Source organism: Carassius gibelio, chromosome B1 (genome assembly GCF_023724105.1).
Source record: "Carassius gibelio isolate Cgi1373 ecotype wild population from Czech Republic chromosome B1, carGib1.2-hapl.c, whole genome shotgun sequence".
NCBI classification, from domain to species: Eukaryota; Metazoa; Chordata; class Actinopteri; order Cypriniformes; family Cyprinidae; genus Carassius; species Carassius gibelio.
In genome coordinates this window covers 22,321,784-22,339,390 of record NC_068396.1, presented here as the reverse complement: position 1 = coordinate 22,339,390, position 17,607 = coordinate 22,321,784, and the positions used below count along the sequence as shown (strand labels likewise).

The window sequence follows — 17,607 nt, the reverse complement described above, 5'->3', positions numbered from 1 at the left end:
GTGCAGTCTTGAGAGGTCATTTGGGGGAAGGTCATCTTTGTCTGGCTCATATGCTTATAAGCACACTGCCCTGCTGACCGAAGATGTCTGGACAACCACCTCGTTCTTCTTAAGACAATCTAACATGGCTTTACATGACATGCAATGTGGGATTTGTACCGTAGTGGTTGTTTATAGTGTCATTAGGTACTGTCGTGCCAACCTCCGCAGACTGCGCTCACTAAGTGTTTATGCTTGACATGCTCGCTATTGTGTTGTTTTCAGAAACAACGGGCGGTGATGCTGAATATCAGATGAAACTACAAGAAGTAGAACTTTACATTTAATTTCTCAGGAATTATATTAACAGTTCATCTTTAGCAGTTGTTGTCCATGTGAAGCCACTGACTGTGTGCGTTTGGTTTACACAAACACTTAAGTTTACCATTTTAGTACTAACGTTCAAAAGTACTAACTATATTATAAAATATATGATATTCTGATTCTGAAATATGTGCAAGTAAATATATTTGGTAGTTTAAACAATTTTATATTGTGGTGATGTTTTTATAGTCTAGATGATGTTAGCTAAAAAGCTACTTTTAAACATGCATTAACAATTATTTTGAATTATTCAAGTTTTGGTGAAATCCTGCAAATTACAGAGCCCAGCGCATGACAGGAGGAAGATAGAGTGGCCACAAAAACAAAAAACTTGTTCCCACTAATTAATTTGTTATCTTGTTTTAAATTGTGACCACACTGTATCAAATCATTCCCTTGTGGCAATTATTCAAAAGGATGGTTTACCAAAAAATATGAATGTGCCTGTTGTAAATCCCACAGCTCAGATTCAGCATGAACTAACATGGCGGCGCCCATCACCTGGTATAGATCAACTAACATGGTCAATATAAAATTGTTTAAACTACCAAATATATTTACTTGCACATATTTCAGAATCGGAATATCATATATTTTATAATATAGTGAGCATGTTTTGGGAACATTTTTAAACAGGAAAAACAAAATAAAAGCAATCCATGTGTCATACAGATCTATTGACAAGCATGACACGTCGCCATGGAAACAATAAGGCGATACATTCTAAAATAACGGTCGCCTAAAGAAACTCATGCCGGGGTCTAGAATATTTTAAACTCATGTGCAAAAAGGGTTAAAGGTGCTGTAGGGAACTTTTGTAAAAAAATATTTTTTACATATTTATTAAACCTGTCATTATGTCCTGACAGCAGAATATGAGACAGATAATCTGTGAAAAAAATCAAGCTCCTCTGGCTCCTCCCAGTGGTCCTATTGCCATTTGCAGAAACTCCATCGCTCCCGGTAAAAATAACCAATCAGAACTGCGGTCCGTAATTTTGTTTGTGTTCAAAATGTAGAAAAAATGTATATAATAAGCGAGTACACCATGAATCCATTTTCCAAACCATGTTTTTGGCTTGTCCTGCATCACTAGGGTGCACCTATAATAAGTGTTTATATTCGGACTATTTTAGATTGCTTCGGGGTTACCGCGGCGGAGTAACCCAGTACCTTTGTGATTCTTCATAGACATAAACAGAGAGAAGTAGTTCCGGCTACGATGTTCTTCCGCAAGACGCAAGCAGTTCTGTTTATTAACCGCTAGAGCGTCAAAAGTTCCCTACCGCAGCTTTAAGTAAAGACCATGTTCCATGAAGATCTTTTGTAAATTTCCTACCGTAAATATATACAAACTTAATTTTTGATTGGTAATATGTGTTTCTAAGCACTTCATTTTGACAACTTTAAAGGCCATTTTCTGATTATTTCGATTATTTTGCACCCTCAGATTCCACATTTCAAAATAGTGGTGTCTCTGTCAAATATTGTCTTATCCTAACAAACCATACATCAAAGAAAAAACTTATTTATTCGGCTTTTAGATGATGTATAAATCTCAGTTAAATAAAAAGGGACCCTTATGACTGAATATGTGGTCTGGGGTCGTATACAAGAAATTACCCTGTAGCAGATCAGTACAGGTGGAGCTGGGGAAGGTGGGGGTTTCTCAAGCGTTATGCAACTGCTACAGCAAGCTCTAGCCAAGTATTTGAATGCTAAGCATCACCAGTTTCACGACAGAACTTTGTATTTTTATGTTTTTATACTTTTATGTCTTGATAAAGCTTTAAAGAATCACTGCTCACTGGGGTCCTTTGTAGACTCAACTCAACAGTAGACCAAATTGTACATGACACTAGTTTTTATCTACCAAATAAGTAAAAGTGCATTTGCTCATGTACCTTTATGACACTTGTCTCCTGGTTTCTCCCAGGGGGTTTTCCATTTGATAAAAAGTTCATGGTCCCATTGTGTGAAAGTTACTGAAAAGAAAAGTGAGGAACTGACCATTGGGTCTGGTTAGCTTGTAGCAATTTGGTCTTAAGCACTGACAAGTCATCAGCAAGACATTTTTGTTAGTTTGTTTCATGGTGTGGATAGCAGCTTTCCAGTTTTGAGGTGTTGCATCACAGGATTTAAAGTAGGTCACCTCCCCCACCCACCCCCCATCAAACCAGTTAACAATGTGTCGACTTCCCCCACATCTGTTTGATGGTAGCTGTTTGCATCCTGTGGCTAATTACCACTGCCGTGTTAGTCCCTCCGCACTGATGGTTCCTGGGCTTCAACAGATGGACCCTGATGCGGCGCTGCACCAGGGGGCACACAGGACCTAAGAGAGGACTGCCATCCTCTCATCCTCCAAAGCACAACCTGTATTTGTTCATACAGATAGAGATACAACCAATTGCAGTTTTTTCTCAGGGGGATTGTTTCTTGACCTGGTCGTCTCTTCCTCTTCTCTGCCAGGCTCCTGTTCTTTTTTATTATACCCAAAGCCAATTAGAGGCATCATCACAGAGCTCAGCAGTAAGACAACATGAGCCTTGCCAGCCAGAAATACTGCAGTAGGCTGCTGGGTGGCCATGACCTCAACAATCCCACCTCAGATGAGCTGGAATTAGTTTGAAATTTAGACCTTATTACTAAAGAAATGTATTTTGACAGAGAGTGGCCATCAATAGAAAGACAGTGACATTTTTTTTCAGTGATTGGAAATGTGTATAGTGAAAACAAATATGAAAAACGTCTTATTGACTTGTCCAGTGGTTCTCAGATGGCGTATTGCTTTAGGCGGTACACAGAATGACCCTGAACATTTGCACTTTTAAAAATATATATAGAAAATATACTTTGTGTCTTTATACTTAAAGGGGATGTCTATTGCTGTTTTATGCATTTTGACCTATTCACGCTACTGACATGTTGGAGTTTTATGCTAAACATTTTTGGACGTATGAGGGAGTTAGTATTTCTGTGCCAAATATACTCCTTCATGCCTTCAGGATCTCAACTGTTTTAAGAGAGAAGCGGTAAAGCTGTATCTTTCTTTTATAAACCTGATAAAACTAAAGACTCTTTGGAGATATACAACATTTTTACATTGGCAGAGCAGGATAGGAATAGATTACATCAGGGGTATTCAAGTTCAGAGGCCAAGCAGGCCGTGTTTAAACCACATACAATAGTAAGGGCCACAAATTACAATTTACATCATCTGCCATTATTTAAGACAATATTTCCAGATTGATTGATTTAGAAAAGTAGTTTATTACTTATCTTCTTGTCCTTAAAATAACACTGAACATATTAAAAAAATAACTGCCATAATTTATTTAAAATACATTATTTTCATACTAAGTAACATTTGAATCCATTAATGTATTTATTGACATATCCCTTAATGATATAAAATCATAATTTAACTTAATGTGGAGTATTTCATTATTCCGCAATGCACTTTTCTTAAAATTATGCCTAAAATGTGTTTTAATATCACTATTAATAAGGATTGTATGATCTCTGTATAATATCGGTCTTTAAATACAAGATATTTAAAATGTACCTAAAGTTTAAAGTGTAAATAGTTCGACTTTAGCACAATCACATATACTTAAGTGCATCTTTAATTGGACTTCATCACTTCCTCCACACAATGAAAATGCATTTAGCACAGAAGCAGTTGTTCCAAATTTAGCAGACTATAGGTATACTAGCTTAGTATCCCAAAGTACAATTGCAGGGTATTTTTTATCAAGCGCATAAATATGTAAATGCATTTTTCATTTCAAAATAAATGTATACGCTCTGGATACTGAACCTCACTGACCACATCTTTAATGGTTTATGTGAAATTAAAGTCATTTATTTGTTTACGTTTACATGTGGATGAATTCAATTAAATTCATGCTTTTAGCAGACGCTTTTATCCAAAGCGACTTCTATTGCATTCAAGCTAATAATTTTCTCCTAACGTGTTTCCCGGGATTCGAGCCCCCAACCTTGTGCCTGCGCTCGCGCTCTACCACTTGAGCTACAGGAACACATAAATGGATAAATGACCAACTAGAGCTGCACGATTCTGAATACACTGGAGAATCATGACTATATTTTTTTAAATATATATATCACTATTCTCCCACCATTATTCTGAGAGAACAAAAACAGACAACTCAACAAAAAACATGTTGCATGAACATGTTGCTGTTTAATTGCACATTAGTGACAGCAGTTGCAGAGATAGAGCAACTTTTACTACTGCGATTGTATTACAATGAAAAAAAATCAAACTGCCTATAATATTTTTAGCAAATTTTAATAAAAATACATTAATCTTCAGCATGACACGGGCCACAAAATTAATGCAGACGGGCCGCATTATATGTCTGTTTGGTTCCTATGAAATATTAAGAAACTTGAGAAATCTACAAAAAGGAGAGGTATTATTGTTTGCTGGTCTGTATTTGGCTCCCTGATAAACTCTGAATGCAGCACTGTAGTTTGACCATGATATCAATAATGGAACCAGACAGAGAAGCTCAAGTACTTCTAAACAGATAGGTGAAGTTTTAAGATTGCAGTGTTTTACATTAATAAATATATTTATTTTTATGGATTATCATTTTGTAATTGAAGTGCAAGATGTACAAGTTTTTTAAGGGCGAATATGGCATTATGAATGTGTTGCTCACGGTCCTACACCTTCAACCTAATAAGATATCCACTTGACCAATGCTGAAATCTTTTGATTTGGGATCACCTGAAACAGAACTTCAGGACTTAATGTTCCAAAGGAAGTCCTGTATAGTTTTGAGTTGTGGTACAAAACTTTAGAACTCAAAAAAAGCTACGCAGAGGCAAAAGACATTTGTGTGCATGTTTTCATAGTTCAGTAATTATTAATAAATGGCACAGTTTGAATTCAGTTTAATAACCCCCCAACAGAGTAACGGACAGATATTCTTTACAAATGATCTAGATTTAGCCCATTATAGTTCTTTCAATAAATGAACCCATGGATTATGCATAATAATAAGAAATTTAAGTAAGTGTGACGGTAATTTTGTTGATGAAAGTTGGATTTGTTGATTGTGGATTCATTACAAAAGTTGGGTTTTGAGGCAAAAAAAAAAGATGAATTTAGCAACACAGTGTCCTAAGGTTATGCAAGATTAACATGAGATTGGTAGAAACTGTGTGTGTTATGTCCCCTTTAAAGGGATAGTTCACCCAAACTGAAATTTCTGTCATTAATTACTCACGCTCATGTCCTTCCAAACTCGTAAGACCGTCATTAATTTTCAAACCACAAATAAAGATATTTTTGATGAAATCCGAAAGCTTTCTTACCCTCCATAGACAGCAAGGGTCCTACCACATTCAAGGCCCAGAAAGGTACCAAGATGTAATTTTTGCACACAAAATGTATTCTTGTAGCATCATAAAATATGGTTGAACAACTGATTTCACATGGACTGCTTTGTTCTTGATCTTTTCTGGGCCTTGAATGTGCCCTTGCTGTCTATAGAGGATCAGAAAGCTTTGGGATTTCAACAAAAATATTGTAATCTGTGTTCCGAAGTAGAACGAAAATCTTACAGGTTTGCAATGACATCAGGGTGAGTAATTAATTACAGAATTTTACTTTGGGGTGATCAATCACTTTAAAGAAGGATTTAATATTCAAATTGTCAAATGGCTCACTAGCACACTATCATACTAACCTTGTTGGAGAGCTTGCATATCTCAGTTCACTGTACCTGTTGAAGAAAAACCCCAAACAATCGACTAATTGGTTTGATGGGCAAATACTAGACCACCCTCGCCCATCCCCAGCATAAAAGATTTCCCCATGTGTATTTTATAACTGCAAAAGGACACCATTTTCAACCAATCTTGAGTGCAGATACTCCTCCCTGTGAAATGAAACCACTGTGAAGTCTGCACACCCATTTGACCATTTCCCGCATCACACACAACCCAGCATCCCTCCGGTAGCCTCTTCAGGGGCATGTGGAGCACTGATTCTCTCTCGCTTTCTCTCTCCAACTGAGGTGAGCGTTGCGTCATGATGTGCTGAATTATTGAGAGGCTGTTCGGACGCTGGTCTGGGATCAGCTCTCCCTTGTCTCTTTGCGGGCTGCGGTTGCTCTGAACCTCTTTGAAGCAGCTGAACTCTTCACCTCGTGTCTAAGCGGGTCATCCTTTCCGTCGGACCAGAGGAGAAGTAGTGCAGAATGACAACCTTGTTCTCTATACTTCTCATCTGCCTCCATCTCACCCTATTTTTTATGTCTCGTCACCTCTAGCTTTATATCCCCTACGTCGGCCCCTCTGATGAATGTCTCTTTTTTATGTAAAAATCTTAATTCTTTTTTTTTTATTATTATAAATTGTAAACATTGCAAGGTGAGATTTTTTCTCCCAATTATATAATAAATAAAAAGAAAACAGATAGAATAGAAAAAGAATTGAGCAATCTAGTGTTAGAGGGCTAGAGGTTTTGTTGTTGTTGTTGATGTTATTAAGAATAGAATTAGAATAGTTAGGGGGTCAAATAAAGATGGAAGAGATGTGTTTTTAGCCGATTCTTGAAGATGGCTAAGGACTTTTTCTAAGTGTTTAACATTAAAATAAATGTATATTTGAAAAAATATATAAACATGGAAAGTTGGGCTTTAAAAAAATTTAATTTGACTAATTTACTGTTCTCGTCTAAACAATCCCTATTTTTTTATCTGTTTCCTATTTGCATCTCTTCTGTGTGCATTGGATTCCTTTCTCACTCTTTCTCTCTCTCACTCTCGCTTCCAAATTCTTATTCTCAAACTACTGTACAGTGCATCAAAGTGCATGTGACAAGTGGGGTTTGCATGTGTTGAATGACTAATGCTCTGAGGCTGTCAGATTGTTTAGTATGCCAAACAGATGTGGTGGGAACGATGGTTGATTCATCTCTTTATTGTCTAAATGAGGGTGAAGTTTGCAGCGCATGTGTTTGTCACCAACCTTCAGCAGCATCTTCTTATATGGTGTCTCGAAAATTTTTGACGTAGAAATAATGGTGGGGGAATGCAGTCACATAATATAATTATAGGTAGTTGACATGGCATCCTTTTTTCAAGATGGCATGTCGTGTGGTGTGACATGCTTTACGCTGTCTGAAGCTATTTTTAGATCTTTTTTCTTCTTCTTTTAACTGATTTTATATGTAACTTTTATTATAAATGCAGTTTTCTGAGTCCAAATTAATTGAGAAACTACATGCAATATTCACAGTTTTGAAAACGCATCTGTCACAATTGAGGATGAAAGCAAAAAGGTGAGATGGAATAATGTGAATTTTCAACTAAAATCTTGATGCTGATTTAAAAAATAAAATACAATGTGTTTTAGGGGTGGGCAATAAAAGAAAAAAGTACAAAGTACAGTTCTTAGAGTAATAAGAAATACTACTAATTTAAATAATCAAATCTAAAAATAAATCTCTGCCCAGGCTACACTGTATGACCCAAATCTGCATTGCATCTTATTAAAGCTAAAAAAGTTATTCAGACAAGATCAGACAGCAGAAAGTATATTAGGCTTAATAACTTTTTAACATCAAGCAAATCCCATGCTTTATTTTGTCATTCATGTTTCTTTCTCACTTTAACATGTCAATAACTTGTGGAAATGTGTGAATATATTTACATACCTTAAATACATTTACATAAAGCGGTATAAACAATATAGCAAAATCTCTATATCATCTTTATACCATCACCATGATATATATCATCATAAATGACAATATATATCATAAAAATACGAAAAATAAAAATCTTTTTAATTCACAGATGTTCATACACTGGCATCACTATTTTTATCTGTGTTCACCTTTGTGCTGAACAGTCATAGCACAAAATCAGATATCTCTGTATGTATTGTTTAATAAATAAGGATTTAAATCAGCCTTTCCAAAAAAAAAATGATGGTACGGTGGGACCTTCAAGTGTTCTGACAAATTTGAAACCGTATATTAATTTGTCGTTCTCACACCTTTCATTGCCAAAGACAGGAAATCATTGAACATGTTTATATGCATGTTCTTAATAAGCTGGTCCCAAGTGTTGTCATATAAACACATTAAACTAAAAGTGTCCTTTACTGTGGATTTAAGTGCATCGACCATAGTATGCATTGTACGGTAGAGGTGGAGGAAATATAATGAACAACAGTATAAAAACGTGTTCTTGTCTTATACAAATGAAGGAGAAGTCACAGAGTCATAGAAACTGCAAACCTCACAGGAGAATATAAGTTCTAAACATATTTCCTGCTGATATTTTGGAACACTCTGGGGGTTTTAATGCTTTTTTTGAACATCACACTGATCATGTTTTGATGTCACAGGTAATATTCTGGCATTGCTGGGTTGTTGATTTGATTTGATGTCTTGAGCTGATTTTGGTAGTTATCAGCATATTGGTGTGCATACTGGTAAGAAACCAGAAAAGGGGATCAAGACACAATGCCAGTTGAATTCGAACCTGCATTTCCCACATGAGCACCAAAGCATGACATGTCTGTAGCTTCGGTGTGCCTGTGTTTTCTATTTGTCTTCCATAAATCTGCACTTGTTTATAACTCTTAGAGCTCACAAGAGGTTTTAACAGGCAGGAATCTTTGATAGACCAGATGGCTAAACAGATAGTTGCCACTGGTCAGCCTCTGTTTAACCTCCCTGCACTTTCAGTGTGTGTGTGTGTGTGTTTGTTTGTATTTTCCTTTCTGTATTTGCACATTTATTTGCTCATAATAATTTTCATATCTAACACACTGGCTATTTTAGGCGCTCACTTCCTCATACTGACCCGCTCTCTACATAATTCATATTTTACACACATGTGTACAAAAGCATTTGAAAGGGGCTACTGACGTCACTCAACCAAAGGCGAGAATGCATTGCTCTGTGCATGTGTGTTGTGAGACTGCGTGTCCCCTAAATGACCCCGGCCCTCAATCTGGCTCCAGGCACTTTATTAAGGGATTAACAGGCTAGTGGATGTCAGTGTCCCCGTGTGCCATTGCCTCGTCCAGCTCCTGACACCTGGGCACACTACTGACCCCCCCACACACTCATACACTGTAAACATACACTGTACTCACACACAATCTAGGTCAGAGCCAGACAACAACACTCCAACAGCCCCAGTAACACTCGCTGTTAATGGGAGGGGTGGAGGTCAGCTGGCCTACCCACAATCTCCTGCTCCCTCGTCTCCGGCCAGACCAAATTCATATGATTACGCCCCTCTGCCTCCCTCCCCAGCTGTCTGATTGAACGTGGTCACCCTTGAGAAGCATATGCCATCTACCCCTCAGCTGTACATGCTTTCAGACGTCTGATCTGATAAGACCAACAGGCTAAACTTTTTTCTACCCAATTTTTTTTCCAGTCTAAATGTTGGGACCAGACCTCTTTGTTTAGTTTTTTTTTTTAATATATATTAGAAAGGCTGAGTGAGTTTACAAGAGCTGGTTTTCATTAAAAGGACTCCGGCGTTCCTATGAGCTCACTGAATGTCTGTCTTTTTTGTCTTGTCTTGGCACTTGCATGTTTTTTAGGCTAACCATAGAAAGTTCTTGAAACCTTAAGAAGTTTGTAAATGTACCGTCAAGTTCAGCCCTCATTGTTGTGTTCGGTTTTATACCACAGAACTTTATGACTGCAAATGTACAAAAACAAAACATAAAAACTCACAAGGTATCTGGTTTAATCTGCGCTAAAATTTGGTATTTGTTCAACTGGCACAAATGAGATCTTCAGGGTCACTTTTTTAAGAGGTGGACTAGGAATTGATTGTATTGGAGCAGGTCTTTGGGGGTTTTTTGTACTCTTTCTTTTTGACTTTGGCTTAGCCTAGAGTAGTGAGTAAGAAAAAACATTCTGAGTCATTTGACCAGATTTCAAACCATTTATTCTTTATTTTTTTTGAAGCCAAATTATAGACATCTGCTTCAGCTTCAACCGCCTTTGGTAACAGCCTTATCTCAATGATGCCCTTGTCTCTGTAGCAGATTAAAACTCAAATGAGTCACGAAGTGGACAACCAGGATCAAATTTAAATATGTTGCACATGACAGTGAAATGGTGTCTATGCTTCTTTGGCCAGGGGGTTATATGGCTTACAAAGTCTTGGTTCTTGGTTTTGCACATTGCAGAAAATGTGTGTGATGTTACCAGGACATTAGTATGAGATTGCCAGGGTGTTCACTGGCCCAATTAAAGAGAGCCTCCTCTTTTGGAGATAATCTGGTGTGACTCAGGTCCTCCACATTTTTGTATTATTTTTGTTATGGCCAATAACCAGTAAATGGCTAATTGAAATTAGGCATCACAATAGTATGTTCATTTTATGATTTGCCATTCTATGATGGTGAAATGAAATTTAATGAGAGTAAGAAGATGGCAAAGATAATCTAAATGTAAAAATGGGATACACACTACTGGTCAGTACTTTTGGGTCGGTACTTTTTTTAGTGCTGTCAAACAATTAATCGCGATTAATCGCATCCGTAATAAAAGTTTTTATTTACATAATATATGTATGTGTTCTGTGTATATTTGTTATGTGTACATGAATACACACACGGCATGTATATATTTAAGCAAAAACTTTTATATATTACGTATATTTATATGTAAATGCATCACAAACTGCTTGAGAAAGCTGTAAACTAATTCCACATTGCACAAGGTGCAAACAACCTTACGCCTGTTTCACACATACTCCGTATGCGTTGCATATTTTTATATGCACCCATGTTAACGGATTCCAGCGTTCACACAGTTGTGGTGGGTCTACAGCAGTGCAGCGATCGTTTACGTACCGAATAGCGGACTGCAAACGTGTCCTGTGTGAAAGCACAATGAGTATGAGTCCGTGCTGCTTCAGCACCACATACATAACGCAATTGGACTACATTCGCACTGCAGATGGATTATGTGTGAAACAGGCGTGAGGTTTCCATTGGGAAGCTTCTTAAAAAAAGTTCCCTGATGCAAACCCAGCGGCATCTTAGCTACATCCATGTTAGCATGTCACGTTTGATGTGGTAATTTCACAGTAGGCATACACACAGGTGCGAAGACTCGTTCTCGCCCCCTACTGTGCAATTTGATTAGGCATACATCCATACTAAAATATCAAGATGAAAGTCATCATAGCTTGCATAGTATAGACCCATCCCCTAAATATTTATAATATATTTATTATACACATTATACACACAAATTGTGAATTCTGAAAAACAGAATGCAATAATGTGGAAGTTTCAAATTTTATTTTATCCAGAATACAACATAGATGACATATCACATGTTTAAATTAAGAAAATGAATAATTTTAAGGGGAAAATAAGTTGATTTTAAATTTCATGGCATCAACACATCTCAAAAAAGTTGGTACAAGGCCATGTTTACCTCTGTGTGGCATCGCCTCTTCTTTATAACAGTCTTCAAACATCTGGGGACTGAAGAGACAAGTTGCTCAAGTTTAGGAATAGGAATGCTGTCACATTCTTGTCTAATTCTAGTAGCTCAAGTGTCTTAAGTCTTCTTTGTCTCATCTTCCTCTTTACACCAAATGTTTTCTATGGGACTGCAGGCTGGCCATTTCAGTACCCGGGTCTTTCTTCCACGTTGCCATGATGTTGTAATTGATGCAATATGTGGTCTGGCATTGTCATGTTGGAAAATTCAAGGTCTTCCCTGAACGAGACGACGTCTGGATGGGAGCATATGTTGTTCTAGAACTTGGATATACCATTCAGCATTAATGGTGCCTTTCCAGATGTGTAAGCTGCCCATGCCACACGCACTCATGCAACCCCATACAATCAGAGATGCAGGCTTCTCAACTGAGCGCTGATAACAACTTGGGTTGTCCTTGTCCTCTTTAGTCCGGATGACATGGTGTCCCAGTTTTCCAAAAAGAACTTCAAATTTTATTTGTCTGACCATAGAACAGTTTTCCACTTTGCCACAATCCATTTTAAATAAGCCTTGGCCCAGAGTAAACACCTGCGCTTCTGGATCATGTTTAGATATGGCTTCTTTTTTGACTTATAGAGTTTAAGCCGGCGCGGTGGATTGTGTTAACCGACAATGTTTTGTGGAATATTCTTGAGCCCATGTTGTGATTTCCATTACAGTAGCATTCCTGTACGTGATGCAGTGCTGTCTAAGGGACCGAAGATCACGGGCATCTAGTATGGTTTTCCGGCCTTGACCCTTATGCACAGAAATTGTTCCATATTCTCTGAATCTTCGGATGATATTATGCACTGTAGATGATGATAACTTCAAACTCTTTGCAATTTTTTCTCTGAGAAACTCCTTTCTGAAATTGCTATACTATTTTTCGCTGCAGCATTGGGGGAATTGGTGATCCTCTGCCCATCTTGACTTCTGAGAGACACTGCCACTCTCAGAGGCTCTTTTTATACCCAATCATGTTGCCAATTGACCTAATACGTTGCAAATGGGTCCTCCAGCTGTTCTTTATATTTACATTTAACTTTTCCGGCCTCTAATTGTTACTTGTCCCAACTTTTTTGGAATGTGTAGCTCTCATAAAATCCAATATGAGCCAGTATTTTGCATGACATTTAAAAATGTCTCACTTTCAGCATTTGATATGTTATCTATATTCTATTGTGAATAAAATATAAATTTATTTGTAAATTATTCCATTCCTTTTTTACTCACAATTTGTAAAGTGTCCAAACTTTTTTGGAATCGGGTTTGTACACAATACAAAAATTATGTAAACAAACACTTTTATTTTTGATGTGATTAATCGTGATTAAGCATTTGACAGCACTAAAAAGAAATTAATACTTTTATTTGTTAACAAAGCATTAAAATGAATACATGTGACAGTAAAGACTTGTTTTCCTTCAAATAAATGCTGTACTCTTAAACTTTTTATTCTTTAAGATTCTTGAAAAGCATAATGTACTATTGTTTTCTCAAAAAGGATAAGCATTATTTTTAACAATAAACTACATTTCAAAAGCAGCAAATCAGCATATTAGACTGATTTTTGAAGGATCATGTGACACTGAAGACTGGAGTAATGGCTGCTGAAAATTCAGAATCACAAAAATAAATTATATACATACATATGTATTAGTGGTGGGCATAGATTTTTTTTTTTAATCTAGATTAATTTTACATTGAACTTTAAATTAATCTAGATTAATCTAGATTAAAATGGCTCATTCGAATTCTACCGAAGGCATTCAGAATATGTGTGTTACCCAAATAAAATTGACAAACAGTAAGTCTTTGAGAAGGGGTTTATCAAGCTAGTTGGTGCATTAGAAAAGGGGCTCATCTCCTGTTTCCAAAAAAAACTGTAAACTAATTCCATATTGCACAAGGTGCAAACAACCTTACGCCTGTTTCACACCAAAGTTTTTTTCAAGTTTGTAGGTGTCAAGGTACAGAAACCAAATAATTAAATGTAAAATAGCACTGGATAGTCTTCAATGTAAAAGTGGAATATACAATCAAACCTACATTTATTCAGACACCTTCAACATTTCTCACATTATTACAGTTTTGCTATATATATCAAAAATTATATCTGGTGTCTGAATAATTTTTGGTTTGACTGTTAAAACTACAAAGTAATTCAGTCAAGAGCAGTGAGTGATTTTCATTTTCATTTTCTTGGATTAACATTACAGCAGCCAGTAGCTAAATTAGGCGCGGTCACTTTAAGAGACGATGAGCGCATCCAATATTATACACATCCCATTTTTTTCCTCAACTGCTCAACTGTTTACTTTCACTTAAGAAATAACTGACAGTTTTTTCGAGCATAATTTCCAAGGTGGTAATTAGGACATAGTTTGTATGTATATAGTCCGGAAAATACGGTACTTGGAGAAGCATAATCAATAGGCTATACTAAAATTGTATGTTTGTATTCCAACAGATTAGAGTTACATTTGCAAAGACATAATCAAATTATACTGAGGATTACTTTTAAAATAAAAGAGATGAAGTATCACCTGTGGCGGATCTGCGGCAGTTTTAAGGGATTTTGCAGCTCTGTTTCTCTTGCTCTCATTCACAGCTGTAACTTTTCCCAAGGATCATCTGGAAGCATCTGAGCACCTTATGCATGATTTCGCCTCAGGACTGCCACTGACTATCACATCGCAAATGACACCGCTCTAGTCTCGAGTCAGACAATTTCAAACCATTGAGGCCATTACCAAATATACTCATGGCGATGGCCACTTCTGCAAAAAGCTTTCATTACTTGAAATCTTTGACTGAAGTGGAAGTTTAACACTTTTATTAGAATTTGCTATTCTTAGCATGCACTGCTAATTAGAATCAGTGTTAAAAATGTTGTTTGCAAATGGAATAAGTCCCTTTAATTTGATTTTCAGAGAATAACAAAGAAGCTTGCCACCAGAACATCATAGTGAAGGCGGAGCCTATGGAAGTGGACCCACCCCTAGAACTGGCCCCTCCCTCCTCTAATCTACTGGGCTTCAGCACTTCAGGGGGATGTGAGAAGAAGGAACCAATGGTTAACCTCCCAGATCCTTTGCCCCGCCCCCAAAATGACCTCTTCTCCCAGGACATATCAGTCAAAATGGCCTCTGAGCTGCTTTTCAAACTGTCTGGTAAGTCTCTATGACAGAAGAAACAAAGGGGCGGACTGTCCATTAAAAAAAAAAAAAGCTTTCCGCAGCGACAGTCTTCAGGTTTTCTTCTTCATCGCCTTCTTTGAATGCTGCACTGACACACTAGAGAGTGGAGGGATATTTGTGGTGTTAAATGATGGCAGGATTGAGCTTTTCTTCCAAGAGCGTTCTGAGGATTAGCAGAGACAAACCTGCCCCCTGCGCTCCTCGCTGCCAGCTACGGCTCTTTTTAAATGCCATCTAGCACCTCGGAAGCCGATCACAAAAAGCCTCCCCCCACTCACACATATATATATATCTATACACGAACCTCACACGCACGCCATTCGCACCCTCCCACTCCCCCCCTACCCCATGGGAGTGGTGTGTAGCTGCACAGTGTGTATGTATAACCCCTCAACCCTCAACTCCCTCACATTGTTCTCAAACATTCTGGCTCAAGCACACTCGGTTGCACACACTTCCCTTGTGTCTCTCTCTCTCTCTCTCTCTCCCTCTTGCTCCTGTGCAGCATCGTCATGGCAACGCAGAGAGCCCTTCCATCCTCTGTGAGCTGTGTGACCGAGAGGGTGTCAGGGAGAGGGGGCTTAGGAAGTGCCACCCAGGGAGCAAGGTCATTACCAGACCACCAGAAGAGAGAAAGACAGGCAGATAGACAGACAGACATGAGACACTGTTCTCTTTTGCCCTCTGTTTTTCGAGATTTTAAAAGCAGTTTGGCAAAATGTGGTTAAAAAAAATCTACCACTGCTATCCCTGCTGAAAAGACTGTCTTAAATCAGCATGCATGGCAGAATTATTTCTTATTTAGTATTTATGTCCTGTTTTTCTTGTCGAAATATCTAACGTAAAAATTTTTTATATATTTTTCTGAGTATTTGTCTTGAATTTATCAAATTCTAATATGTATTCAAATGCATTATGTATTTGCCCTAGCCCATTGTCAAAATGTTTCTAGATTTTTGCTTAAAACAAGAAAACAAATAAATTGACAAGAAAAAAAAAGACTTAAAATATTTAAAATATTTGATGAATATATTTATTACATTTTATGTTTAGATTTTTTTTTTAAGTTTAGATTTTTACTGGAAAACAAAGAATTCCATTCTGTTAATTTCATTCTGGCTGCTTCATGCTGGTCTAGCTGGCGGAAAAAGCACAATCATAAAATTAACTGAAACTATACTATATTTTATATATACTATAAAAATTAATTTCATTATTGTTTTAATATTACTGAAAGTATATATTTTTTGTTGTGCCAGCCTGGCAACCCTGATCTGAACGCACGTGCTGGAGATATACTGCTAATCACAGGAGCGCCTTTACTGACGAGATGTGCATGAAAATCGCATTCAATTTTTTTAAAGAGTCTGAATGCATTTAGTTTATTACAAATGTGTTAGAAATTATGGGTTTATCGCAATTTTGGTAAAAACTTGATGTTGCATTTAGTAGGATTACCAGTAATCATTGAGTTTGTCAAATAAAGAAAAAAAAAATAAAAAATTATAGCAATTTTGGTAAAACTGGATCTTGCATTTAGCAAAACTACCCAAAATTATTTAGTTTGACAAATTAACTTTAAAGGGGGAAAACTATTTTGTAGCATTTTTGGAAAAACTGGTTCTTGCATTACCAGCAAAGCAGCATTCTCATCTATCAGCATCCAAAAAACAATATATGATGGAGACTATCTATGATTGTCTTTTTATCAGGGATGGATTAATGGTCAGCTTTATAAACGAATGGTTCTACTAACAAATAATTGCCTTATTTGCACCTACTGGTTGCATATGATTTTTGTAAGTACAACACAGAAACAAGTCTATTTTTAACTCCTTTGTGTTTTTCTTTTCCAGAAAAAGTAAGTAAAGCTAACGAAAGCAAAGACAATGCATCATTCGGCATACACAGGTAGGTTTACTGTTTGTGCATCTATTATGCTGCCAGAATGTAGTGAATCACATTTATTGAATCTAATGCTAGCTTGTGATTTTCCAGCCCTTTCTTAGACGACCGCTTTAGACAATCACCTTTCAGCACGCGCTCCAAGAGCTCTTCCCCAGCTGAAGCCGGATCTTCAAGCAGGGTCGCCCAACAAGGTAAGACCGCCTCCTCCGCACCAACCAGGACCCTGTACTTGCTCACAAATTGCCTTTATGACACACCTGCTCATAAATATATTTTTTTTCTGTTGACAGATGTGCATATAAAATTCTCTCCCTATGAGAGTGGGATTATTTCATTGTTTTTTTTTGCCATGCGTATTAATGACAAATAGCACATATTCTATGATACTTGTTTCTAATATGTGTTTTGGTGCTTTAATGTAAAGGAATATCCCACATACAGTTACGCAGCTTTGGTGTTCATTTTGGAGCCTGCTCACATTTACATAGATCTATGCATACAAGCCGCCCCTCTCATCTAATGCGAGTCTACAGAGGCCCCTCGCGCTCCCACCCAGCTTCGAGACCACTGCACTGGGCAGCTGGCACTCCCTGCCTCCCTCTACTGGCCCCT

The 17,607-nt window shown here is 37.3% G+C and overlaps 1 protein-coding gene across 5 annotated transcripts in view; it reads left to right on the top strand.

The window, feature by feature from the left end:
* Nucleotides 1-17,607, top strand: part of znf827 (zinc finger protein 827) — a 78,442-nt gene that overhangs the window by 41,789 nt on the left and 19,046 nt on the right. For all 5 annotated transcript variants that reach the window (XM_052545717.1, XM_052545716.1, XM_052545715.1 and 2 more), the window contains exons 6-8: nt 14,821-15,060; nt 16,944-16,998; nt 17,086-17,186. In XM_052545717.1, coding sequence (XP_052401677.1) covers nt 14,821-15,060; nt 16,944-16,998; nt 17,086-17,186 — 396 coding nt within the window. The remainder of the gene's footprint in view (nt 1-14,820; nt 15,061-16,943; nt 16,999-17,085; nt 17,187-17,607) is intronic.